The sequence below is a fragment of the Lampris incognitus genome, chromosome 11 (genome assembly GCF_029633865.1).
Source record: "Lampris incognitus isolate fLamInc1 chromosome 11, fLamInc1.hap2, whole genome shotgun sequence".
Taxonomy (NCBI): domain Eukaryota; kingdom Metazoa; phylum Chordata; class Actinopteri; order Lampriformes; family Lampridae; genus Lampris; species Lampris incognitus.
Genome location: NC_079221.1, coordinates 55,875,943 through 55,902,619, shown reverse-complemented (window position 1 = coordinate 55,902,619; position 26,677 = coordinate 55,875,943). Strand labels below are relative to the sequence as shown.

At 49.1% G+C, this 26,677-nt stretch overlaps 1 protein-coding gene across 1 annotated transcript in view; it reads right to left on the bottom strand.

The window, feature by feature from the left end:
- The window catches only part of f5 (coagulation factor V), a 49,560-nt gene that overhangs the window by 12,413 nt on the left and 10,470 nt on the right, over positions 1-26,677 (bottom strand). Inside the window, exons 6-16 of the mRNA XM_056289422.1 lie at positions 24,820-25,041; positions 21,080-21,245; positions 19,522-19,702; positions 19,315-19,411; positions 18,387-18,592; positions 14,938-15,085; positions 14,543-14,755; positions 13,005-14,340; positions 9,132-9,297; positions 8,690-8,926; positions 2,071-2,299 (exon numbers count right to left, since the gene is read on the bottom strand). Coding sequence (XP_056145397.1) covers positions 2,071-2,299; positions 8,690-8,926; positions 9,132-9,297; positions 13,005-14,340; positions 14,543-14,755; positions 14,938-15,085; positions 18,387-18,592; positions 19,315-19,411; positions 19,522-19,702; positions 21,080-21,245; positions 24,820-25,041 — 3,201 coding nt within the window. The remainder of the gene's footprint in view (positions 1-2,070; positions 2,300-8,689; positions 8,927-9,131; positions 9,298-13,004; positions 14,341-14,542; positions 14,756-14,937; positions 15,086-18,386; positions 18,593-19,314; positions 19,412-19,521; positions 19,703-21,079; positions 21,246-24,819; positions 25,042-26,677) is intronic.

The window sequence follows — 26,677 nt, the reverse complement described above, 5'->3', positions numbered from 1 at the left end:
AAGACATAATCCACCAAACACACATGTCCTTACTTTCTGTAACAAGTTTAGATGCTTATAGGGCGTTATAGATGCAAGCTTCATGGAAAGTGCTAGCGAAATTTGCCTCGGTTGTGTCAACACTCAACACAAAAAGCAGATAAGCTGTGGGATGGGCTCATTTGTTACTAAGTCTGGCTGGCTGTCATTACTGTTTCAATGGGCGGGGGTGGGGGGGAGTAGCTCATAGGTAGAGCAGGTCCCCTGATAACTGGGGGGGGGGGGGTTGCCAGTTCCATGCTTGGTTCCTCCTTACAAAAATGGTGGTGTCCCTGAGCAAGACGCCTAACTCTTAACTGCTGCTGATGAGCTGGTTGTTACCTTGCTTGGCTGACCCTGCCATCGGTGTGTGTGTGTATAAATATGTGAGGCAATAAAAACTTCCATCCACCCATGATCCGACCCGCTTCTCCTGCTCTCAGGGTCGCAGGGACCATTAAGTATGGCTGATTCACCTGACCTACAGGTCTTTGGACTGTGGGAGGAAACCGGAGCCCCCGGAGGAAACCCACGCAGACACGGGGAGAACATGCAAACTCCACACAGAGGACGACCCGGGACGACCCACCAAGGTTGGACTACCATGGGGCTCGAACCCAGGACCTTCTAGCTGTGAGGCAACCGCGCTAACCACTGGGCCACCGTGCCGTCCAGCGCCACCGTGCCGCCATAAAACCGCAATAAAAGCTTTGGGCTTCAAAATGCCCTTCAGAACCTACTGGGTTATGTCAAAGCTGCTGCGTCCATCATGTTTACAGTCTACGGTAAATATCCCATGAAAGCACCAGCAGTCACAACGAAACTACCCTCAGGTTATCGACATTAAGGTATTCAGTCAAAAACATGGTGATACCGTCAATATTGCCCAGCCCTACACACAACATGATGAGTGGCTTGGGCTCAAACACAGATTATGCACCAGTTAACCAAGCACAAAGGTGTCATCTTCTGCCTGACTGGTACTGTTCACACTCATCTCAATAGAAACTCTTTTAAAAAAAATTTTTTTTTCCCTTCCAGTTGTACCCGGCCAATTACCCCACTCTCCCGAGCCGTCCCGGTCTCTGCTCCACCCCCTCTGCTGATCCGGGGAGGGCTGCAGACTACCACATGCCTCCTCCCATACATGTGGAGTCGCCAGCCGCTTCTCTTCACCTGACAGTGAGGAGTTTCACCAGGGGGGCGTAGCGCGTGGGAGGATCACGCTATTCCCCCCAGTCCCCCCCCCCCAACAGGCGCCCCGATCGACCAGAGGAGGCGCTAGTGCAGCGACCAGGACACATACCCACATCCGGCTTCCCACCCGCAGACACGGCCAGTTGTGTCTGTAGGGACGCCCGACCAAGCCGGGGGATTCGAACCGACGATCCCCGTGTTGGTAGGTAGCGGAATAGACCGCTACACGACCCGGATGCCCTACAATACAGACTTTTTAATCACAACAACTAACAATCATCCAACTACTTCTGAAGGTTAAAGCTAGAGTGCGGGACACACGTTCAAGCCCTTGCCGAATGAGTCCACACAATGCCGAGGAAGCCCCTCGCCGCCAGCTAAAGCCCTCCGCATCTCCCAGAATCTCCCAGGTCTAGATCCGGTGTCTGGGGCGACACTCCCGCACTGGAGCGCCGTTAGTGGTAAGCTTTACACCAACCAGTAATGAGCTCTTTCCCAGAGCGGAACTTCCGCGTGGCGAAGGCGTTGGCGTGCCTCTGATTGGCTGGCCTTCAGGGCTTTCTGGCAGGAAGCTTCTGGGCTTGGGAGCTATGGCGGGAAAACTTAAGAAGCGTCCAAGAAAAGTTTCTGACGCTCCAGAGAGGAAAGAGAAAAGTCAAAAGAAAAAAGAAAGCGACCGATGGCAAGGACAAACACGGATACCCACTGGGGTGGCTGTTCCTCATCGGGGGGCGCTGAATAGAAGTAATTACTCTCACTGCCAGAAGGGGGAGACAAAACGCCCGCACTGCTGGTTCAAATATTTTCAGGTTTGTGTGTGTGTTGGTATTTTTCAACTGCTGTACAATACATTACAATGGAACTTGAGATTCTCTCTGAAGTTCGGGTCCATTATCCCTCGCCGTCCATTCCGTCCATTCCTTCTCTGTATGGTCTCCCGGTTCTTCTCGTAATACCAGCTCTTGGATTCATCAAATATCATGAAGAGCAGCATGAACTCCCTCATGTCCACCAAGTTCCTTTCCAGAGTCCCATTCCGACACACTAGCAAAGGGCCAATCAGTCCTGAATGGATGTCTCGCTCCTGAAGGAAAGACATTTTGGTTAAATATCATTATTCAGAGATTTAAAGCGATGAGGTTCGTGGGTGACATTGTGATCTGTAGTGAGAGTAGGGAGCAGGTGGAGGAGAGCCTGGAGAGGTGGAGGTATGCACTGGAGAGAAGAGGAATGAAAGTCAGTAGGAGCAAGACAGAATACCTATGCGTGAGTGAGAGGGAGGACAGTGGAATGGTGAGGATGCAAGGAGTGGAGGTGATGAAGGTGGATGAGTTTAAATACTTGGGGGCAACTGTCCAAAGTAACGGGGAGTGCAGAAGAGAGTGCAGGCAGGGTGGAGTGGGTGCAGAAGAGGGTGCAGGCAGGCTGGAGTGGGTGGAGAAGAGTGTCAGGAGTGATTTGCGACAGAAGGGTACCAGCAAGAGTTAAAGGGAAGGTTTACAAGATGGTAGTGAGACCAGCTATGTTGTATGGTTTGGAGACAGTGGCACTGATGAAAAGACAGGAGCTGGAGGTGGAGGTGGCAGAGATGAAGATGATAAGATTTTCATTGGGAGTGATGAAGAAGGACAGGATTAGGAAGGAGTATATTAGAGGGACAGCTCAGGTTGGACGGTGAGGAGACAAAGCAAGAGAGACAAGATGGAGATGGTTTGGACATGTGTGGAGGAGAGATGCTGGGTATACTGGGAGAAGGATGCTGAATATGGAGCTGCCAGGGAAGAGGAGAAGAGGAAGGCCAAAGAGGAGGTTTATGGAGGTGGTGAGGGAGGACATGCAGGTGGCTGGCGTGACAGAGGAAGATGCAGAGGACAGGAAGGAAACAGATGATCCACTGTGGCGCCCCCTAACGGGAGCAGGCGAAAGTAGCAGTAGTAATAGTTGTAGTAGTAGAGATTTAAAGGTGTATGAAGTGATTTTTCTGACCACTAGATGTCAGACAGTAATATTACAGCGTTGCAAAACAAACTCCCAGCTAAACCGTTCCACACCCCTCCCTTTCTGTTCTACGGTGGCCCAATTGGAACAAACAAGGGGCTCACCATCCATTTCTTTTCTTGTCGCTGGTCCAGCCGGCGGGCCAGCCCTACAAACGCGAATCTCTCTGACTGACTGACTGAGTGACTGACTGAGTGACTGACTGACTGAGTGAGTGACTGACTGAGTGACTGACTGACTGAGTGACTGACTGACTGAGTGAGTGACTGAGTGAGTGATCATGTTTGACACGATTGGGCTGCTGGATCACGTGACCGACAATATCACTGAAGGTCCATGACTGGTCGACCGAGCGCTGAGAGACATGAGGGAAAGTGCAGTGAAAGCACCCCAAAAACAAGCCCTCTGACAAAACACTCACTGGCGAATTCACAAAAGGATTGCGCGGCTTTTGCGGCCGCTAAACATGCACAAATAAGACAAAAAGAAACCGTGCAATTCTCAAGGCACCCACAAAGGCTGAACTGCACCCCCTAACTCAGCTGCCAAACAAATAGCGTCTCGGTGCTGCAGTTAAAGTGAGAATCATCAGCGTCTTCGGAGAGGTGGTGGTAACTGAAGCACATTCATAAGGGGCGTCACGCCCAGGCTTCCCAGGGATCATTGCAGCGGTGACTATAGCCAGGTGAAGGCTTCATCATGCCAAGCACCCTTGTGAGCGGATATTTCAAAAGAGAATATCACTTTTTGATGTACCTGGGACCGAAATCATTCGCAGATACAGGTTGCCAGGTCTAACAAGTAGATAGATTATTTTATTATTATTCTTACTATACTTGACACATCATCACCTTGATAACATCAAGGATGACGTTGAGCCGGCCTACTGTACTGTGTTCTTCCATTGATACTGTAATGTGCATGGATGAATAGACTCGCTAGCCCTTGGCTAACGGGTCGGACCCTTTAGTCCACTGGTTAGCATAGTCGCCAGTGGTGCGGGAGACCCGGCTTCGCGTCCTTGCTGCGGCGGTTCCAGGCTGCCTCCCCGAATTCGCTACATTGGTGTCAGAAGTTGGATGGTGAGATGCTGAGGCCACCGGAAGCACGTGCACCCAGAGGCGTGAGGGAGCATGTATGCTGAAGCGCGGAGATGCACTTCCTGGAGGAGGGGGGTAGTGTGACGACCACGGACGAATAGACTCGCTAGCCCTTGGCTAACGGGTCGGACCCTTTAGTCGACTGGTTAGCATAGTCGCCAGTGGTGCGGGAGACCCGGCTTCGCGTCCTTGCTGCGGCGGTTCCAGGCTGCCTCCCCGAATTCGCTACATTGGTGTCAGAAGTTGGATGGTGAGACGCTGAGGCCACCGGAAGCACGTGCACCCAGAGGCGTGAGGGAGCATGTATGCTGAAGCGCGGGGACGCACTTCCTGGAGGAGGGGGGGGGTAGTGTGACGACCACGGACTCGCTAGCCCTTGGCTAAAGGTCGGACCCTTTAGTCGACTGGTTAGCGTAGTCGTCCGTGGTGCAGAAGATCCGGGTTCGCGTCCTGGCTGTGACGGTTCCCAGCTACCCCCCCCCCCCCAATTCGCTACAATACTTCCCCCACGGATAATTGCAATCAGAAGCAAAACAGGGGCAGAATGCACTCAGCAGCAAACCTTTATGGGCGTGTTTGCGCTGTATTATCATTAGCGCAAGATCTTTTGTGAATGGGAACTTGAGACGGGGCAGATAGTGGTTGCAAGTGATGCGCAATTCACGGTGCCATCAGCGCCCGCAACCCATTCTTTGTGAATTTGCCTGTCAGTACAGAGTGAGGCTTAGAAAAACGAGAGACATCCGCAGACAGAAAGAGATGAGAGAGGAGGGGGCGCTAACAGATGATTAGGATAGGCATAGTACAGGGCAGCAGTCCCCCGATTACAGACGAGTTCCATTTTTGAATCTGTCCATAAACCGAATTTGTACGTAAGTCGGAACAGTTACGAACAGTTCACATCTAACGTCAATCAAATGTTTGTCATAGTATAGTATTGTAGCAACCACAGGAACCGCCACGTGTCTACTTGTCCATGCACGCTACACTATACATTTTACCTAAAACATAAATGCAATAATGCAGTAATAATAATAAATGTAACTAGAGTACTGTGATGTCTACAAGACGTGTTATTGTGTAATGTTAATTACCGCTTTCTAACGCTTTGTGTTGAATTGTATTGTTTGTTAAATAAAGTTTATAACGTCAGTTCAAACACAACTTCCGGTTAGTCAGCACATCACTTCCTGTCAGCCAGACCAGGAAATGGCGGAAATTCAGGGAAAGCCAAATGTGTTAGTCAGTACATGGATCCATTCACATCTACACACAAGGACTGAAGGATCAATGTCACAAGTTGTTGTATTTCATTATTTACGTGTTAAAGTATATATAGTAAGGGTTATTTGATGATGTCAGAATATTGGCTAGGCCAAGATTATGTGTATGTGCTCTTCTACTTGGTGTGATGTATACCTTGGTGAGATCCTTGATCCCACCCTCTCCCTTCAGCCACATATCCGCCAAATCCTCCTTCTACCACCTTCGCAGCATTGCAAAAATAAGATCCTCTCTCACTCGCCCTGCTGCTGAGATCCTGATCCATGCCTTCATCTCCTCCCGCCTCGATTACTGCAACTCACTCCTCTATGGCATCAGTGCTAGCTCCATCAAGAGACTCCAACTGGTCCAGAACGCATCCGCTCGACTTTTAACTTTCACCAGATCCTGGCACCACATCACCCCAGACCTAAAAGACCTCCACTGGCTACCCATCTCCCACCGGATCAATTACAAACTCCTGGTTCTTACTTATAAAGCCCTTCACAAACTGGCTCCCCCATACCTCACCGATCTCCTCTCCCCCTACCAACCCCCTTGGTCCCTCAGATCCACCTCAGCCTCCCTTCTCTCTACCCCCAGGTCCAACCTCGGCAGCTTTGGTGACCGAGCCTTCTCCAGAGCAGATCCCAGGCTCTGGAACTCACTTCCCCAAATCATTAGAGACTCGGAATCCCTCCCACTCTTCCAATCCCGTCTCAAGACACACCTTTACTCCATTGCCTTCTCGTGCCCCCCCCCCCCCCCTCCACTCATCCACCCCTGGTCTGGGGCAGGCTGGGGACTGAGCGATCGACCTGCCCCCTTCCCATCCACACCTGTATGTCTGTGTTATGTTTATCTGTCGCCTTGTTTTCCCCCGTTTATTGTAAAGCGACTTTGAGTTTTAGAAAAGCGCTATATGGGATTGATTTATTATTATTATTATTATTATTATTATTATTATTATTATTATTATACTGCTGTCACCACTAGAGGACGCTGTTGTGTTGACCTGTGGTCTATAAAAGAGCATGCACAAAACAAAGAAACCACTACTCCCGGTTACAGCGACACCGATGAAGTGCAGGCGTGACGTTTCTCCGTGAAAGGAGTCTAGTTGAGCCGGTATTCCTGCCCTCAGAGATGGCACCGTCAACAGGTTATGGGCCCAGAAGGGGAGGTGGAAGCCGATGGTACAGACTGTGCTTCGACGGAGATGAGAAAAATGAAGAGTTATGGGAAACCAAGTTTTTAGGCCACCTGCGTTGGCTCGGTCTTAAAGAGACCATATTCCAAGAGCCAGATGACGACGAAAACGAGGACGTGGTCGCCGAAGATGCAAAGGAGAATGAAGATGCCTATGCTGAACTGATACAGTTTTTGGACGACAGAAGTCTGTCCCTGTTATGAGAGAAGCCGCCGACGGTGGAAGAAGAGCGTCGGAGATGCTGAGGGACCACTACGCTGGCAAAGGGAAGCCACGTGTGACGAGCCTCTACACAGCAAGCGGCAGATGAGACCGTCACGCAACACGTCATTGGTGCAGAAACGGCTGTAACAGCGCTGAGACATGAGATGAGGTTCTGATCGACGGGCTGTTAATTGCTGTGATTCTGGAAGGCCTGCCCGAATCCTTTAGGCCGTTTTCCATCCACATAACGCAGGGTGATGAGAAGATACTTTCTGCAGAGTTCAAAACCAAGCTGAGAAGTTATGAGAGCAGGGACACGTTTAATGGCAACCCGAATGGTGACAACGGGATGAAGACAAGCGGCTCAACAAGGAGAGTGAAGGGGAGAGGGAGACAAGAGCTCGGAGGTGACCTGCTACAACTGCCGCCAGAAGGGACGCAAAACCCGGACACGCAACGTTACTGGAGGCGAGCGTCCAGCACGGAGACGGTGGCGCAGGGTTTGCCAGAGCTCCACTCACAGAGACGCCCCCTGCAGGCGGAGAAGACGAGACGACGTGAGACAAGTAGTGGATGCACAGGATCACACTCTCGCTTTCAAAATGGCCGACAGTCCGGTCAGTGGAGTAGAACAGAGAGGTCTGGTGGTGGATACGGGCGCAACGGCACACATGATCACCGACATGGGAAAGTTCAGGAGGTCTGATGGCAGCTTCCAGCCAGAGACACACGTTATGGAGTTGGCTGACGGGACGGAAACAAGCGGTGTCGCGCTGGAGAGAGGTGAGGCAGAGGTCCGCCTGCTGGACAGTGGAGGGCGCTGTATATTCCATCATATCCACAAGACATTTACAACCACCTCATCCACAAGGAGGGCACCAGGTTTGACATCAAAGTGTACAATAGACTTTACTATCTGGACACTATAGATGATGAACAAGGTGATGGGTGTCATGGATGCTATGCTATACAAACCTGGCACGAAATACTAGGTCACTGTAACTACGAGGATGTGTCAAAGTTGGAAAAGTTAGTAGAGGGAATGAAAATTAAGGGAAAATGTGATAAGTCTAAACTGCGCAGTGTGCACACAAGGGAAATGTGCTCAGAGTAGAAGCAGAGAACCAGACGCCAGGGCAAAAGCAGCACTTGGTTTAGCTCACACCGACTCCTTCACCTTGCTATGACATGGTGATTGCTTCCTCTCCTTTCCGAGCTACATCCTGGACCAGTGGTATTCCGTTATGTGCCATGGAGGTCCATGTGCATGAAGGTTTTCTTTCCAACCCAACACTGCACCAGCTGATTTCACTGATTAGTCCTCCTTTCTGGTTGTAAAGGTGTTAATCAGTAAAATCAGCTGGTGGAGCCTGTAGTTTGGAGAGAAAAGCTGCGTGCACACGGACCTCCATGCCTCATAATTGAACACCACTGTCCTAGACTACCTTATCACATTTTGAGTCGAGAGAACGGTTTCATAGTGAGCTGAAAGTGAAGGCAACACCTATGGACGGCAATGTTAGTTCTCGATGCAGCCCATGGTGCTAACAACCCTCTCAGTCACTTGATTCACCGTTGGTAGCCGAACAATAACTTGATGCTGCTTTTGGTGATAATACCATTTCTCTCAAAGACAAATGGCTTTCTGTGAAATCTTTTTGGTTTCATCCCCAGTGAGAGAGCATGTCCCTTAACTTACGGGATTCACGCCGGAGTAGTAGGCCCATGTCCGACAGTAAGACTCGTCATCCGTCGGCCCTACCCTCTCCTGGACTTTCCACAGGTATGTGAAGGTGGTGTTGGGTTGAACATCATTGTCATATTTATGCCAGTAGTTGGAGTCATCCTCATAGGAAAGCCCCTCAGCTTGCTTGCTGTAGGACACCCCCTTGGGGTGGAGGGAGTATGGGCGGTTTGCGTTGTTTCTGAACACTATCTGGAAGTCAGGGAAACAGGTGTAATGCAGTGTGTTAGCTAGCTGGTTAAAACCCCAAACCTCTGACAGTCAGACCTGCCAACATGCACGACATCATATAAAGAAACAAAAAAAACTCAATGACTGCAATGTCCTGGCACAAAATAGTCGTATACTGCACGACACCTCGGGCTGTAGTGTGCGAATGCGTCAGACGGCATCTTACCATGATGCTCTCCCCAACCTCTGCCTTGATGACTGGCCCCAGGATTCCCAGGTGTTCCTCAATCTCTCCACGGATCTCGGGGGTGCTGAAGGTGCTGTCCAGGTACCCCCGGAAAACCACCTTGGTGAACTTTGTTTCTCTGATGGTTTGCACCTTTTCCTGTCTTCTGCGGAAGCAGCAAAAGGCCATGTTTAAATTATTCATTTTGTCCGAGCTTGGCAATTTAACTGTAAATGTAAAGCTTCAATCATGAGCGTTGTCCTTTTTAAAGCTCAGAGAAATGAATGAGAGTCACCACAGCTGTTGTGTCAGCACCAGGGGGGGGCAGTAACGAAGTACATTTACTCGAGTACTGTACTTCAGTATATTTTTCGAGTATCTGTACTTTACTTGAGTATTAAGTATTTTTTTGGAAACCCCTGACTTTTACTCCACTACATTTGAAAGACAAATATTGTACTTTTGAGTCCACTACATTTCTGTGAAGGTTCCCATTCCCCTTCGCTCCCACCGGCAGCGGCTCTGGCGGCGCATGTCGCCAAGCCGCTGCGTGTCGCGGTCGCTGGCTGTACCCAGCTTGTGAGCGTTGCTAACGTGGTTTTGAGAAGTGGGCTACCAATGTATTGACAGGAGATACTAATAAATATTATAAATGGGTGATTCTTCAATTTGGGGCCCTTTTTGACTTTTGAAAAAAGGTCTTCTGGCAGAGCAGTGCTGCGGTGGAGCGCATCCACAGGTGGCGGGTGGTGGAACACTCCCTCAAATATGGGGGACAGCTGCCAAATAAGCAGGCTTACCTGGAGAATAAGCAGTCGCGGGCCAACAGCGGCGGTTGCTACCTGGGCGCGGTGGGCCATTGGGGGACACTTGTGGACCTACAAAAGGCCCCATAACGGCACCGTGACAAGGCGTCTGAAGGCGGCCTTTAAACAGACCTGCTCCACACTGGGCAGCAGCGGTGTGGTACCTGTGGCTGGCGGACGAGCCGATACGTCTGACCCACGGCAGCTTCAGGTCAACAAGAGGCATGCTGGGAACTCTAGTATCGGGCCTCCTGCACTGCGGGCAGAAGGCCCTGGTAAACCACTGCCCATTTGTGCCAAAAACCCAAAACATGCTTAACGACTTGTGGAGCAAGTTTTTCGGCGGCCAACATCAGCTGATGATGCCGATGAAAGAAGAGGGGAGACAAAGTTGGCCAAGTTTTAGACTTGCTAAGCTAGCTTGTTAGCTAGCATACGATGTACAATGGATATAGGTGACTTAAGTGACTTTTCTTATTTCTGAACTACAATAATTAGTAGCGTGCTGCTCACGCGCCTCTGGCACTTCTCGTTTCCGTGGCAACCACGTCGTTATTGTTTGACAAAGCGTCGTTGCTCTAAAACGTTGGGTGTGATGTAACGACAGACGTATGAGGGACAGCCATATTAACTATTAACTGCACATATATAAAGCACGTGAACCTGAAATGTGTCTTTTTAAATTCTGACGAGAAAACGCAAAGTGAAGCGTTGATGAATTTAACCATTTTATGGCTTTATTATAGAGGGGACGTTAAAATGTCTGGGTAGGGGACAGGCCCCAAACACTGAAATTCCGCCACATTTGAATTTTCAACATACTGGGAAAGTATTAAAATGTCATCACTGAGACGCCCATCTTTTTTTTCATAGCTAACACAACCTAACTATAACAAATACAATCTTTTTTTTTTTCAAAAAAAAAATTCCTTGAAAATAAACCCTGGGCACAGGAAAAAATCCCTTACTAGAAGAATCACCCAAATCTAGATTACATTTACTTATATATTGACATAGTCTTTGCTCTATTCATCGTGGAGTTGTGTGTTTGTATGTTCCTAAAGGCCGGCCTGTTCATATATCGCCCAACAGCGCATGCGTGAACCCACAAATCGGGTGCATTCCCGCTGAGCAGTGTGTTTTGGAGGGAATGTATGTTCCTATAGCTGCTGGGGTCTTGCTTCACACACTACCCTTTCACCATGGACCGCAGAGTAACATTCGCGGTGGCCGCTATCCATGCGCGCAGACAACGCTGCCGGGTGGGGGGGGGGTGTATGAACGGTTTAATTTTGGCTGATTTACTTATAATAAAAATAAATAAAATCTAAGTCCTACTCACAGTCATTCACATAGGATATGTGCTGTTCATGGGGAATGCTAGCTAGCATCCCTGACATCTGCTTAAATTTGCCATTCACTTGATGGCACCTCACCACTCATCCCAACCATGTTGGAGAGCTGCCTGTATGCATCATGCATTACTTTGTGTTACTACCGTCCCTGTACAGGACAGGAAAGCCAGTAACAGCTACGACCAGTTTCTCCTCCATGTCGGCTGGCTATGGGATCTAAAATGCTAATATAGGAACTAAAGTTTGAGAAAACGTTGCACAGGGAAAGAATCTAAGGGCCCTGCGGCCTGTGAAAGGCTTTTTGGTGCAGCTGGATTGATCTTCAGCCCAAGAAGGGGATGAATTAATTCACACAACTTTGAAAACCAGCTTCTACTGAAGCTGAATAAGAACTTCTTCAAGTTTGACTAGTTTGGCCAGACTGAGACGTGTCTCACCTGTCACCACTAGAGGCCTGTGAGATGGACAGTACAGTAGAAGTACAGTAGAAGTACAGTAGAAGTCAGCCACAACACATTGTTTGCATTGACAGCAGAAGTGCGCTTTTTTGACAGATGTTATCTCCAAATTAACCAATACTTCATTGTTCGAGCAGTGTTGCTGTTGGGCAGTTATGAAGCGAGAGGTGTGTAACTGGGATTTTAAGGTAGGTCGGTTGTTTAATTAAATTGTTTTATTGTTCTGTTCAATAAGAAAATTAAGACACGCTGTCCTTTTGTCGATTCAAGTGTTTCTGTAGGCATTTCTTTAGGCTTTGCAGCACATTCTACAAGCTTTTTATTCTGCAGGTTTGTTCCGGACTAGTCGGGTCTAGGGGTCAAGGGTTAAACTCGCAACACTAGTCCTAACCTGGAGTGTGTAGAAAAGGTGGTAACGAGGAAGAAACAAGAAGGAGGACTGGTTTCCAGGACGAGAGAGATAGCGGAGGTGGGCTACCTAACCGAGGTAGCAGGCTAGCAGTTAGCAGGCCCCTCCGACAAGGCCTCGGCCGCGTGGGTCTCGGCTTCCGTAAGCGGCGGACAACGTCTTGGTAGATTTGTTCAGTTTAGGTTGATGGTGGATGGATCCTCAAAAATAAAAGAAACTTGGTTTTCTTCAAAGTCCTTCAAAGCTGGAACGGTGGGAACCTGCACCGCGTTCTCAAAGTGGCGCATCCTGAGGCGTTTAGGCAACCTCCCGCCATTACCAAACCCCAGGAGACGCCCCCACACCTCACGGTGACGTCCTCTTATATACTCTGCTTAACCTCACCTCCAGTCATTTCTCTATGAAAACCAGTCCAAATAAGTAGGGAAAGAAGAGGGGGGAAAGGCAGCTATAACCCCTATCACTTCTAACAAGGCTACACAAGCAAGGCAGTGCCACTGCATTCAGTAGGTTGTTTCAGAGTCATTAGGTTCTGTAAATGCATTGCGGCAACAATACAACAATGCGTTGAAATTAAAAAGAAAATGTACTTTTGAATAGTTTAGTATTTTTAAAAGCAAGTGCTCCGGTACTTTAACTCAAATGACGGAACAACTTTCACTTGTATTGAAGTAATATTTGACCAGGAGGATCTATACTTTGACTCGAGTTGTGTACTTTGTCCATCTCTGGTCAGCACCTTCTGCACCGCCAAACGAAACAACGTGGTTGAACCTGAGTTTTACTTACTGATGCAGTGTCTGATGGTAAAGGTCTTTTGCAAGCAACTGTTCCTCTGTTCTTACCTCTGTCCATACCCAGCGTAGTCCCACGTCACCTCCTCTGCAGATATGAAGTATATCCTGTAATTGTCTCCTGCCAGTTTTAGGTAATATTTTGTGGTCTCATCCAGGGTGAAGGTCTTGATGTCGTCTGTGTTGCTGTAGGGATCATTGTAGCTAATATACTCATACTCATCCTGGGCAACATCTGGATCCAGGCCTCTTAGTTGCAGGGTGTCTTCAGGAACATACAGCTCATAGTCACTGAAATCAGGCCGTGGCACACCAATGACCACAGGCATGTTGATCAGGTCCTCCTCATTGGAGATAGGTTGCAGTGCAAAGGAGGCCGGTCTCGCTCCACGAGGAGAGATGCCCGGATCGGATACTTCAGGAGAAATGGGATGGCCGCGCTTAACCTGAGGCTTATACTGCTTCCTCTTCTTGGTTTTCAGACACTTGCCTTTCTTAGGCTGCATTCGGCGGTTCACCTTTTTGATGATGGGTTTCTTTGTTGGGATTGGGGTTGACCGAGGGGTTGAATCATCTCCGATGTATTTGATCATGTGGTCAGACATTTCCATGGGGACCGATTGGTGTCTTCCCTTGTAAGTCCAGTTGTGCTGCTCTGAGTTGAGGGAGGTGGTTTTGATCACCTCGGTCTTGTTATCCTTTAGGTAGATGATCACCTCCTCAACGCTGTCTGGGGATATAAGCTCTGCTGAGCTGTTGTCTTGAGAATTACCACTGTAGGACGACAGATTACCTGAAACAAATTCATTGGAAAATGTGTGATTTTTAACAGTTGTGGTGCTCATGGAATCATCCCCAGTGGTTGTGTTCCTTCCACTTTCTACCTCTAACTCAAAGCTGGTTTCATTGCTGATGAAGCCAAACCCTCCAAACTCAGTAGTCGTGTTATACTGTGAATTGTTGGTTATATTTTTCGACATAACGATGGTGTTATTTCCCATTTTTCTCTTAACATCAGAGGTGGTGTTTACGACTCCTTCAGGCACAGCATCGTAATCGAGGAAAGAGAGGTCCAATTCCTCCATGTCCGAGCCTCCGGCTGAATTCCTAAAAGACCTGAAGCCGAGTTCGTCTGCAAGCATACCTGTGTAATAATCTAATTCCACTGTATTATCTGTGACTAGCTTTTCCTTCTTCTTCTCCTGCTCCTTCTTCTTGAGCTCATCAATGCTTGGAGGAGTCCATAAGGAAAGGTCCGTTTTTAACTCATAATTCTCGTAGTCGGAGTACTCGTACAGAAAGTCGCGGAAACACTCAACATCCCGGAACTTCACCCGCATCCCTTTGGTGGTCTCATGGGTATTCAGCGAGGCCAAAAGCCACACGCCTGATTCAAAAACAGAGAGACAAACTTAACGTCACTAGTGTACTCTGGGTAAAAATATGTACTGCATCCATAAAAACCAATACACTGTCTTTCTGATGCACTCCTCACGGACAAGGTTTACAGACATGTTGTGACCATGGCTTTGTTTCTGACTTGTTCCTGTCACGGGCATTCATAAAGACAAACTCTGTTTAACACCAACCAATGTTGTCCATGTCCATGAAGATGGTCTCTCCAGTCATAGGGTAGAGGCTGAGAAAGTCTTCAGTGCGGTCATTTACTTCAAAAGCATGGCCGTAGAAGGTGACCGTCTGGATGTTGTCCAGTGCTCCTATGCTCGATACATGCCATGTTGCAATCTCACCATTGCAGAAGCCAAGGGTCGGACCACTCTCAAATGCGTAACCATTAATTGCTGCAAGGACAAATAAGAAAATGTTGTTGGTTTGTTTGGTTTGTGTGTTTCTGTGAAGTAAAAAGCAATATCTAAGTGGCAATAAAATGGAACTGGCTTATCATATCTTTTCAGATTATGCACGAATTAATTTCTATTCCATATGCTATAGCGATAGTATGGCATAACAATGTAAAACTCACTGTGCATAACATTGGACTTATAAAAGTGTGGGTCTGCCTTGTTGACTTTGGCTCGATCACAGTAAGAACGAATATTCTGGTCCAAGTACCAGCTCTTGTTCTCATCGAACACTGTAAACACCGCGTGCTGCTCCTTGTCTGCTCTCATCTAAAGAAGCAACAGTTGGACTCATTAAAGAAAAACAAGGTGATATGAGCATTCAGTAAGTTAACATTTTGTACTCGTGAATTTAACTTCACACACTGCCTCATTTCAAAGGTACTGCGACAACGTAAGCACTGTACTGACAACAAAGATACAAGACTTATCTCAACGTCAGCTCAACATTGTGAATTTGTTTTAGAAGCCGAACGCCTCTAAAGGAATTGAGTATGATGTGACATTTCCTGATTTTCTGATTCACAAGTAATGGAACAAATGTTTACCAGCCCCAGCCAGAGTAACGACACAAGTGGGTGGACAGTTGCAGGTTGTACCTTTCAAAGTAGACCTCTATGCTACTTCTCGAATTTTGCTGTGTGTTACTGTTGTGTTTTTGTTTTGTTTTTGCTTTTTTCTCCCCAATTGTATCCGGCCAATTACCCCACTCTTCCGAGCCGTCGAGGTCGCTGCTCCACCCCCTCTGCCGATCCGGGGAGGGCTGCAGACTACCACATGCCTCCTCCCATACATGTGGAGTCACCAGCAGCTTCTTTTCACCTGACAGTGAGGAGTTTCACCAGGGGGACGTAGCGCGTGGGAGCAGGGTCCGAAATCAACACTCGCCACCCGCCAAATGCGAGTAGATTTTCTGACTGGCGAGTAAATCTCAGAAGCCTATCAGCCACATGGCGAGTAACAAAAAAAGTGAAATCCAACCACTTAATCCCCCCCATCTCTCTCTCCCTCTCCTTAGCAACAACAATAACATAGCAACAGCAATAACAGAAACTAACCAATCAGAGTGCATTAGAATGTAGCTAGGCGCTACTGGCGGGTAACATGACGCACACACGAGAGAGGAACAACGACAGCAGCACCGTCAGCCTCGGTACAGGCCTACTCTATTCTTTTAGCTAACGTTAGCCAGCAACACCAGTTATGTGGCGACATTTAGAAGGCGCAAAACCACCATCAGAAAGACAACCATGCCCCGAAGAGGAGGAAGAAGCCACCGTCACCACCAAAGCGAAACAAAGAATGTTTAGTGAGAAGTGGAGGTATGGCGATAAAGGAGGTGCGAGAGGCTGGCTGGAGTATAACGCACAGGCCGTGATAAGGAGTTGCTCCGTCTGTCGCCAGGAGGCCAGAACCCGCAGCAGTTCATTTGCCATCGGTAACAAGATAATGAAGGTAGAAACCATCAGGGACCATGAGACCGCCAGACGTCACATTACCTGCATGAAGGCCTCTCAGGCTCAGTCGGAGACTGTCCTCGCAGCATCCTCCCTAAAGGCGCTAACAGCCATGTCCGAGCAGACCAGCAGGAGAATGCAGAACAGGTTTAGGACTGTGCAGGCCATTGGCAAGAAGGCCAGACCACTCTCCCACTTCCAATGGATGTGCGAGTAAGTGAATTTAGTTGTCATCTCAAAATATCCTTTTACAGCGTAAACAAAGCGCTGGCTGTAGCTAACGTTAGCCAGCTAGTACTAGTATGTAACACCTAGCTTGCACTAACGTTAGCTGTGTGCTAGCTTCAGCACCATGAAACAGGTTAAAACCGACTGGCGGTCAGGGTCCGCGGTGGTGTAGCGGTCTAGGCATCGGCTTTGTGTCGATGCAGTTGCCCACTGGGGACCGGGGTTCGCGCCCCGGTCTCGTCAGACCCGGCTATGGCCGGACTCGATGAAGCAGCAGCAGTAATTGGCAACGTTGTCTTCAGGAGGGGGGCGGAGGCGGCTTGTGTTCGTCACATGAATGCGTCTCTGGGGGTGTCGGAGAAAGCAGTGGTTCGGTCTGGATTCGACTCGAGGCGTCTCCATGACCGCCGGCCGGAGAGATGCAGTTGGGGAGCGCATGCAGTACGAGGGTGGGTGTTTGAACTAAAATAGGGATCGACTGACCACTAAATTTGGAGAAAAGGGGAGAATCAGAAATGAATGTATAGAAAAACAGAACTGATTGGCGGTCCAACCCCAACTCAGACACACTCTGGGATCTACTGATGGTACCGCTGTCATCTCCCGAGATCAGGGAGTATGACCCAACCAGTGCTGTTGATCTGTGGCACCAAGACTCTGTCAGGAGCAGGAGGCCAGACTTCATGGACGGCGCAAAGAGAGTGGCTGCTGTAGAGTGAGACGTAGTCTGGGACTAGGGACGGGCATGTGGAGCCCTCGAGTAATTATAATAATACTGCAAATAAAACATGAAATCCTACTTGTAACATTTTATCTTTTAACCATTGACTAATTTTACATAAAAATATGTTTGCTTCAGATCTGCTCTTGTCACATTTTAGAAGCTTTTATTCAACACAATACCTTATTCTCTCATTGACATGCACTGAAAACATACGTAGGGCACAAAAAAGGCTGCTAATTATTTTGGCCGGTAAATATGCTGGGCCGGTAGATTTGTTCATCTACCAGTCCCCTTGGCCGGTAAGCCAAAAAGTTCATTTCGGACCCTGCGTGGGAGGATCCCGCTATTCCCCCTCCCCCCTGAACAGGCGCCCCAGCCGACCAGAAGAGACGCTAGTGCAGCGACCAGGACACACCACCCACATCCGGCTTCCCACCTGCAGACACGGCCAATTGTGTCTGTAGGGACGCCCGACCAAGCCGAAGGTAACACGGGGGGGATTCGAACCGGGATCCCTGTGTTGGAATAGACCGCTTCGCTACCCAGACGCCCACTTTTGTGATTTTTTTTCTCCTTTCGGTGGAGTGTAGCTGCAGGGTGGAGGTTTACTTCCTATCCCCAATTCACTACCTACAGATACCTGCAACGGAAGACCTAGCGGAAATGACAAAAACACTACTTACACAGTGAAGCTATTGCAAGGGGAGCATCACTGCTGAATCCCTTTTCCAGTGCGAGAGCTCTGCGTCTTTAGAAAGCCTGGCCGATATGAATCTCACGACAAGTGAGGTCATGGGCTCACTCACACAAGACTTGCACACAGCTTGTTGCATCACTTATCCCTGATTGGTGCTCTGCCAATTTGGTGTTGTTGTGAGCACACCGTAAATGTGGATGCTTGACTCCGCCATAACAGCAAGTTTGTCCCCAACGGCTCACACTCCTTCACAGACTACCCTGACCTCTCCCTTCTCCCAATATCAAATTCAACCCACACCACAACCCAAAGGGGTGACATTGCATAGAGGTGGGTAATTTCCCACATTACAGAGTTTACTTTTAAGGACATTTGTATTGGGAATACTGGAATGTTCTGCAGCAGTCAGTGCGTTGCTGGTTGTAAGCCTGGTTACAGCCATCGAACACCGGTGAGGTGAGTTACCTGCACATTCCTGACGCTGAGGGACTGGGTTTTGCAGATGAGGAGCGGTCCAACCAGTCCTGAGGCGATGTCGCGGGTCGTGTCCACCGCGCTGTGGTACAGACGTGTCAGACACCGAGAATCTCCGTCCATAGGCTCGTCCACTTCGTTCACTTTCCATGTGTAGGTGTGTGTCTGGCCCGGCTGCACAGCGTGAGTGTGGTTTCCTGGGAACAAGCGGAGAAACGTCCCAGTTTTAGTCTCCACTGCTGTCTCTCACATATTTGAATGGGCATGGTTAATCCACTTCACCCAAGTATCTATTTATTTCCCCCCTTTTCCCCCCAATTGTACTTGGCCAATCACCCCACTCTTCCAAGCCATCCCAATCTCTGCCCCCCTCATGTGGCGACTACCACATGCCTCCTCCAATTCATGTGGAGTCACCAGCCGCTTCTTTTCACCTGACAGTGAGGAGTTTCACCAGGGGGACGTAGCGCGTGGGAGGATCACGCTGTTCCCCCCAGTTCCCCCTCCCCTCCTGACCAGAGGAGGCGCTAGTGCAGCGACCAGGACACATACCCACATCCGGCTTCCCACCCGCAGACACGGACAATTGTGTCTGTAGGGAGGCCTGACCAAGCCGGAGGCAAAACGGGGGGTGCGAACCGGTGATCCCCGTGTTGGTAGGCAACGGAATAGACCGCTACACCACCCGGACGCCCTCATCCAAGTATTTATTAAGTTGATGTACAGTAAACGCAGACATAAATGAGAGGGAAAAGATGTGGGACTTGAACCCATGTTGTCCAGATAGTAGGTACATTATCAGAGTAAACTACCGAAATACAAATATTACTTCATTCTGCGTTACTCTATCTGCTTAGATTGGCTGAGGCAAAAGCTGAATGCGTCTAACCAGAAAACCATTAACAGAATGAGACAGTACCTCCTGCCGGGTAATTGAATCCCTCCTCTGACTTCTCTATTGTCAGTCCATGTGGATAGATGCTGTACGGCCTGGAGGCCATGTTCTTAAAGACCACCTGTCAAACCGGGAGAGAATGTCTGCAGAAAAAACGGTCTGAAAACAGAGGCACGCGTTGACATGCTGACCTGTGTCTAAGCCGGAGCCTGGCGCTGAGCGTGGTCTTACCTTCACAACATCTCTGATCTGAGCTCGAATCACTGGACCTAAGATGCCGACCTCTGCTTTCCTCTGCTTCTCCTCCTTCCTCTTCGTGAACGTCTCGTTGGTGTACTGTGTGTACACCACCTTCTTATACTGCCCACCGATACGGGTTGGGCCCTGAGTCAGGTATTGTAACTTGTAGTCCCTATAAAAGGAGGCGAGAGTTTAGCTGAGTTTTTTTCATTGTCAAATATGAAGACAAAACATTGTCAAAGACTACGTTTATGTGTACTCCTTTAGAAGAAGTACATAGTATGGCATGGTAGGATAATTCTGTTGGTTTTTTTTAAAAATCTGGGTCTTCATGGTTTATTCCATCATATGAGTTATGATGTCATTTTAATCACCAGCTTCATTCTGTAGATGTTGGACATGGACCACGGCTGGACTCAGCTTCACAGAGGCGTCTCATGGGACAAGTGAGCAGGAGTGTTTAAACAACAAACCCCCCTAGTGTGTCAGTCAGACTGGGTCCACGACTGTCCGTTACCTATGACTTCTCTATTGTGCTGGCCTAGCTGGAATGGCCTAGCTGGAATGGCCTAGCTGAATGGCCTAGCTGAATGGCCTAGCTGGAATGGCCTAGCTGGAATGGCCTAGCTGGAATGGCCTAGCTGAATGGCCTAGCTGGAATGGCCTAGCTGAATGGGGAGCTTCCTCGTGATCAGAAGTCCGCTCAGCACAGTCCCTACTTCTTCCTTCTCCATCGACACCCGCGTCTGCCAGAAGCGATGAATGCCTGACCCATGGGAGATGGGTTTAGGTTGCTGACCCAGAAGATGGCATTCGCCACCAAAGTCAATGAGATGAAACTTCTCATTGAAACTATTTGTACTGAAGAGAAGTCGCCAGACAATTCCATGTTCATTTTCAGTAAGCATTAATTATTGGGTATACTGTTATGTGTTTATTTGTATTTTTTGGCAGGTCCTTTGCAACATAGAGCGAGCGCAGAGCATGCAACAAAAGACCTTCGAAGTTCGCAAGCGCAAGTATATGAGATTATGTTGGGTTCAGGCTGGTGGTGATGTTCTCGTTTCATGGGACCCCAAAAAACGACGGACTGGGGAAACTTTAACAAGTCAGCACCAAGGACCATATACTTGCCAGAAGGTCCAAGTGGCTAGTTTATGGATGTTACTACTACCTAGGGTAAGTATCGGCTGCTACTTCCTGCAGGTTGAACCAGGAAGTAGATTAGCAGTGTCACACACCATTGATCACATTGGACAGCTCGCATCGTAACTTTTAACCTTCACTTCCTGACACGCGGTCTAGATAACTGGTTTAACTGGGCTTGCTGAAACATGTCTGACACTGTTCAGTTGTCTCATAAGACACCGTTGTAAAACTGCGTCCAGCGGTGGTCCATGTCCAAGATCTACTGAATGAAGTCGGCGAGGAAGATGAAATCAGAACTGAAACGTATGACGGAAAAAAACCCATGGAAATAAGAGCCAGGTTGTAAAAAATGGCTTTAAGACTGACTAAACTTGTATCTGTATCTGTGACAGCTGATTACTTGTCAATGAACGGCGGCATGAGGGGTGCATAGTTCCAGATGATCTCCTCAGCAGCAATGTAGTAGGTCCATTCCTTGCATTCGTGTTTCTGCTGCATGGTCAGCCTACGCTTGGGTGCATCACAGCCTTCACACTTCTTTACATCCACAAAACCGTACATGCCAGCTACAATGGAAGAAAAAAAATCAATTTTACCTTTGCGGCATGACCGAAGATGTGAAGGTCGATCCCTACTGCGATACATGTGACTTTTTTCAAATCCTTTGGCTTAGCATCAGATACAGTAGACATCACTTTTATGTGCATCAGACCTCATTGTCAACTCTTAAAGGAATGGTTCAGACTTTTTGAAGTCTGTCTCCATTTTATAGTCACTGCTCATAAAGTCCATAGGTAGGTTTCTTTTTCTCAGTCGTCCATCCTTTTTTCATACTGGACACAGCTATCGCTTGTTGTCTACAGTTCAAGGGAAGAAATGGAGGGCAAATCCACAAACCTGGTTCAGTGTAAAAAAAACAACAACAACATTCAGACATAGCTAACAAGATGTTACAGCAGTCTATCATAGTGAATTCGAGAGGTCATTTTAAACATGTATGCACTGGAGGGAAGAGGAATGAAAGTCAGTAGGAGCAAGACAGAATACCTATGCGAGAATGAGAGGGAGGACAGTGGAATGCTGAGGATGCAAGGAGTAGAGGTGAAGAAGGCGTACGAGTTTAAATATTTGGGGTCAACTGTCCAAAGTAACGGGGGGTGCAGGAGAGAGGTGGAGAAGAGAGTGCAGGCTGGGTGGAGTGGGTGGAGAAGAGTGTCAGGAGTGATTTGTGACAGAAGGGTACCAGCAAGAGTTAAAGGGAAGGTTTACAAGATGGTAGTGAGACCAGCTATGTTGTATGGTCTGGAGACAGTGGTACTGATGAAAAGACAGGAGGTGGAGGTGGAGGTGGCAGAGATGAAGATGATAAGATTTTCACTGGGAGTGATGAAGAAGGACAGGATTAGGAAGGAGTATATTAGAGGGACAGCTCAGGTTGGACGGTTTGGAGACAAAGCAAGAGAGACAAGATGGAGATGGTGTGGACATGTGTGGAGGAGAGATGCTGGGTATACTGGGAGAAGGATGCTGAATATGGAGCTGCCAGGGAAGAGGAGAAGAGGAAGGCCAAAGAGGAGGTTTATGGAGGTGGTGAGGGAGGACATGCAGGTGGCTGGCGTGACAGAGGAAGACACAGAGGACAGGAAGAGATGGAAACGGATGATCCGCTGTGGCGCCCCCTAACGGGAGCAGCCGAAAGTAGTAGTAGTAGTAGTAGTAGTCCCTATAGGGTTACTTCTTACATTACAGCCTAAAAGAGATTACTGAAGTCACGATACAACAAAGCAAACAGCAGCAGAATTTAACAATAAAGCAATGAAAACCCTGTGCACCTTTGACCCCGAGAGAAGCCGTGCCACCCAGCTGCCATCTTGGAAACGCTGTTGGGCAGTGCAACAAGTTGTTGACCAACAAGGCCATACTTTATTTCTTTGAGGGGGAGGGGGCGTGGTTTTTCTACTTTTTCTCCTCAATTGTATCAGGCAAATTACCCCACTCTTCCGAGCCGTCCCGGTCGCTGTTGCACCTCCTCTGTCGATCCGAGGAGGGCTGCAGACTACCACATGCCTCCTGTGATACATGTGGAGTCACCAGCCGCTTCTTTTCACCTGACAGTGAGGAGTTTCACCAGGGGGACGTAGCGCGTGGGAGGATCACCCCAGTTCCCCTCGAACGACCAGAGGAGGCGCTAGAGCAGCGACCAGGACACATACCCACATCCGGCTTCCCACCCGCAGACACGGCCAATTGTGTCTGTAGGGACGCCCGACTAAGCCGGAGGTAACATGGGGATTCGAACCGGCGATCCCCGTGCTGGTAGGCAATGGAATAGACCACCACGCCACCCGGACGCCCCTAGACCTCTATTTTTTAAAAACAGTCAGTCATCCATATCAAGTTTTGAAACCAACTTTCATTGACATTTCCTATTCAGGGAACGTCACACGACAGGAAGTGATAGTTGTCTCCAGAGGACATCCGGTTCCCAGCAGTCTGTGTCCACTTCACCGGTGTTTCTGCCTGTGTTGTTCAGCACCTCAGAGATTATTAGCATGTCGTCCCTGTTCAGTAGCATCACAGTCTGCGCCCGTCTGAATCCGGACACGTGACCGGTGGATTTTCTTTACGATTTGCTGACAACAAAACTTCAACCGTCCGCCTTTACTGACAGCATTGTGTCACGTGGGCTTGCATCGTCAATTGTCCTATCTAAACGGATAGCTTGAACTGTCTCCACTGTAACGTCACCTGTCTGTTACATACATACCTGTGGGTTAAGCTCGTATTACGTCACATATCACGTGACGGCAACACATCCGCCATGTTGGAGGAAACGGCGCCGACGCACAGGATGCCGTGTTGCGGTCTCAGCGCGATGCTGAACGTTTCCTGAACAGTCAGCGTGGCGGGATGTTGCAGGGGTTGACTCATACAGATCAGCCACCGCACTTCCATGTTTCTTCTGAACAGTCAGCGTGGCGGGATGTTGCAGGGGTTGACTCATACCGAACAGCCACCGCACTTCCATGTTTCTCCTGAACAGTCAGCGTGGCGGGATGTTGCAGGGGTTGACTCATACCGAACAGCCACCGCACTTCCATGTTTCTCCTGAACAGTCAGCGTGGCGGGATGTTGCAGGGGTTGACTCATACAGATCAGCCACCGCACTTCCATGTTTCTCCTGAACAGTCAGCGTGGCGGGATGTTGCAGGGGTTGACTCATACAGATCAGCCACCGCACTTCCATGTTTCTCCTGAACAGTCAGCGTGGCGGGATGTTGCAGGGGTGGACTCATACCGAACAGCCACCGCACTTCCATGTTTCTCCTGAACAGTCAGCGTGGCGGGATGTTGCAGGGGTTGACTCATACAGATCAGCCACCGCACTTCCATGTTTCTCCTGAACAGTCAGCGTGGCGGGGTGTTGCAGGGGTTGACTCATACCGATCAGCCACCGCACTTCCATGTTTCTCCTGAACAGTCAGCGTGGCGGGATGTTGCAGGGGTTGACTCATACAGATCAGCCACCGCACTTCCATGTTTCTCCTGAACAGTCAGCGTGGCGGGATGTTGCAGGGGTTGACTCATACAGATCAGCCACCGCACTTCCATGTTTCTCCTGAACAGTCAGCGTGGCGGGATGTTGCAGGGGTTGACTCATACCGATCAGCTACCGCACTTCCATGTTTCTCCTGAACAGTCAGCATGGCGGGATGTTGCAGGGGTTGACTCATACAGATCAGCCACCGCACTTCCATGTTTCTCAGCTGCGCTGTTCCCCTGGTTCGGATGTGGTCCAGTGCGCCGCTAGGCCAGCACTTTGTCCAACACTGTTCACCGAAGAGTGGATCACAGCTGCGATGTTTCATTTCCGCGCGTTTGTCCGATTTTCGCCTAAAAATTCGTCCTCGTAAACAGACCGGAAGTGAGGACGTCAGTGTGAACAGTGTCGCTATCCAGCCGTCCTCCAGCTTGGCGGAGCCGGTCGTTGTCAGTGGAAACGGTCACGTGATTCGGAATAACCCGCGAGCGAGTGTGAAACAGACGGACGTCAAAAAATCTGGATTATTCCTTCAAATCGTCTAATCCGCCCCGGAAACGCGCCCGGTGCGGGGTAACAGAGACGTGAAACACACTTGCCTTGCAGGTGCCCGCCGACCTGCGAGGAGAGCAGCCAGCGACCCGGGTGAATGGCTGTCACGCTGGCCGTGGCTGTGGTGCCGCTGATCAGCCCGACGGAGGACACTTTATGGCCGGTCTGCAGCAACACCTGCCCATTCATGTGAACCGAGAAAACCTCCGGCTCCGAGCTCATCCCTGCTAGATGGAGGCTGACGGCGGTGTGGGCACACAAGCTGACACCTGGAAAGAAAGGAAGGAGCTGGAACTCAGGAGGAGGAGGAGGTGGAGAGAGTACTGTAACCGGTTATTTTCTTGCCCGGGGCGGGATTCGATACGGAGTGTAGTGCACCACAAGGCGACACCACTAACCGCTCGGCTAAAGGGTCAGACCCGTTAGCTAGGGGCTAATGTGTCTTATTAGTAGTTTACACTAATAAGTGTAAACTACTAATAAGTGTAAACTGTGTAGTTTACACTAATAAGTGTAAACTACTAATAAGTGTAAACTACTAATAAGACAGTAGTGTAATTAGTAATTAGTGTTATTAGTAGTGTAAACTACTAATAAGACACGTTAGCCCCTAGCTAACGAGTCTGACCCTTTAGCCGAGCGGTTAGTGGTGTCGCCTTGTGGTGCAGTACACCCCGTATCGAATCCCGCACCGGGCAAGAAAATAACCGGTTACAGTAGTTTACAGTACTAAAACTTCCCAGTACAGTCAAAGTACCGCTACTTTAGTGATAAAATACTTAAGTTACCCACTAAGCTAATGTAACCTACAAAAAGACTCTGGCCGACCGCCAGGGGGCCGGCCCCCTGTAGTCTAGCGGTTAGCGGTGTCACCTCGTGACGCAGTACACATCGGATCGAATCCCGCAGCGCGCGGAAATGTGCTCGGTTACACTAAAGTTGAACGTTCGGCGCACGTGCTGCTAAATCAGCGTGTTGCTATGGTTACATAAAACAAAGTGCCTATTATAGGGTTTTAACCGCTGATCTAAAAAAAAAAAGACTGGGTCGAGCAACTGGCGATATGAAGTGAAGCCGGCATGGGCGACTTGGCGGCCATCTTATGTAGACCAGGAAGCCACCCAACTGCGTCGGAATGGCCAGGTAAAATGTTGCGTTGCGGCGCCCCCCAGCGCTCTAACCGCACAGGGTTGAAACAAAGTGGCAGTTCGGATAATATAACGTTTCACAAGCGAGTCCCCTTTTTAATTGGACTCTTGCATTGAAGATGCCACAGCAACTGCTGTGTTAAGACGCCTTGATTTGTCAACATGTTGTTCCCGAGCCGGCTCCTCAGACGAGCGCGTGACAGAAGGACGCGGAGCGTGCCGCTCGCGAGGGAGAGAGCGGTGCGTGCTGGCCTCACCAGGCCGCGGCTCGCCATCGCTGCAACGCGCTGGCCGCTGGCTCGCGGGTCTGACCCTTTAGTCGAGCGGTTAGCGATGCCTCCTGCGGTGCGGGCGATACGGGTTCGCGTCCCGGCCGCGGCAATTCCTGTGGTTGCGTTGTCCCTCGAATTCGCCACAGTGTACTAGGCTACTTTACGATCACCTGTATGTGCAAGTAAGACTATTACACTCTCCAACGAGTCTGTTGTTTGTAAACACCAGAGTCTCTCATGTTCTGCATCATGATCTCATCACATTTACATCCAGAAGTTGTGTCAGCCGTTTCCGCAGCTTCTCGCCAGCTAGCTCTGCAGTGCACCCTTTGCCAAGATGACGCAGTCGTATCTTGCAATAATTACAAGATTACTTGGTAGCACTTTAGTATGGGGAACGTAGTCCCCATTAATTAGGTGCTTATTAGCATGCAAATTAGCAACACATTGGCTCTTAATTAGTCATTATCATGTACTCATTAATG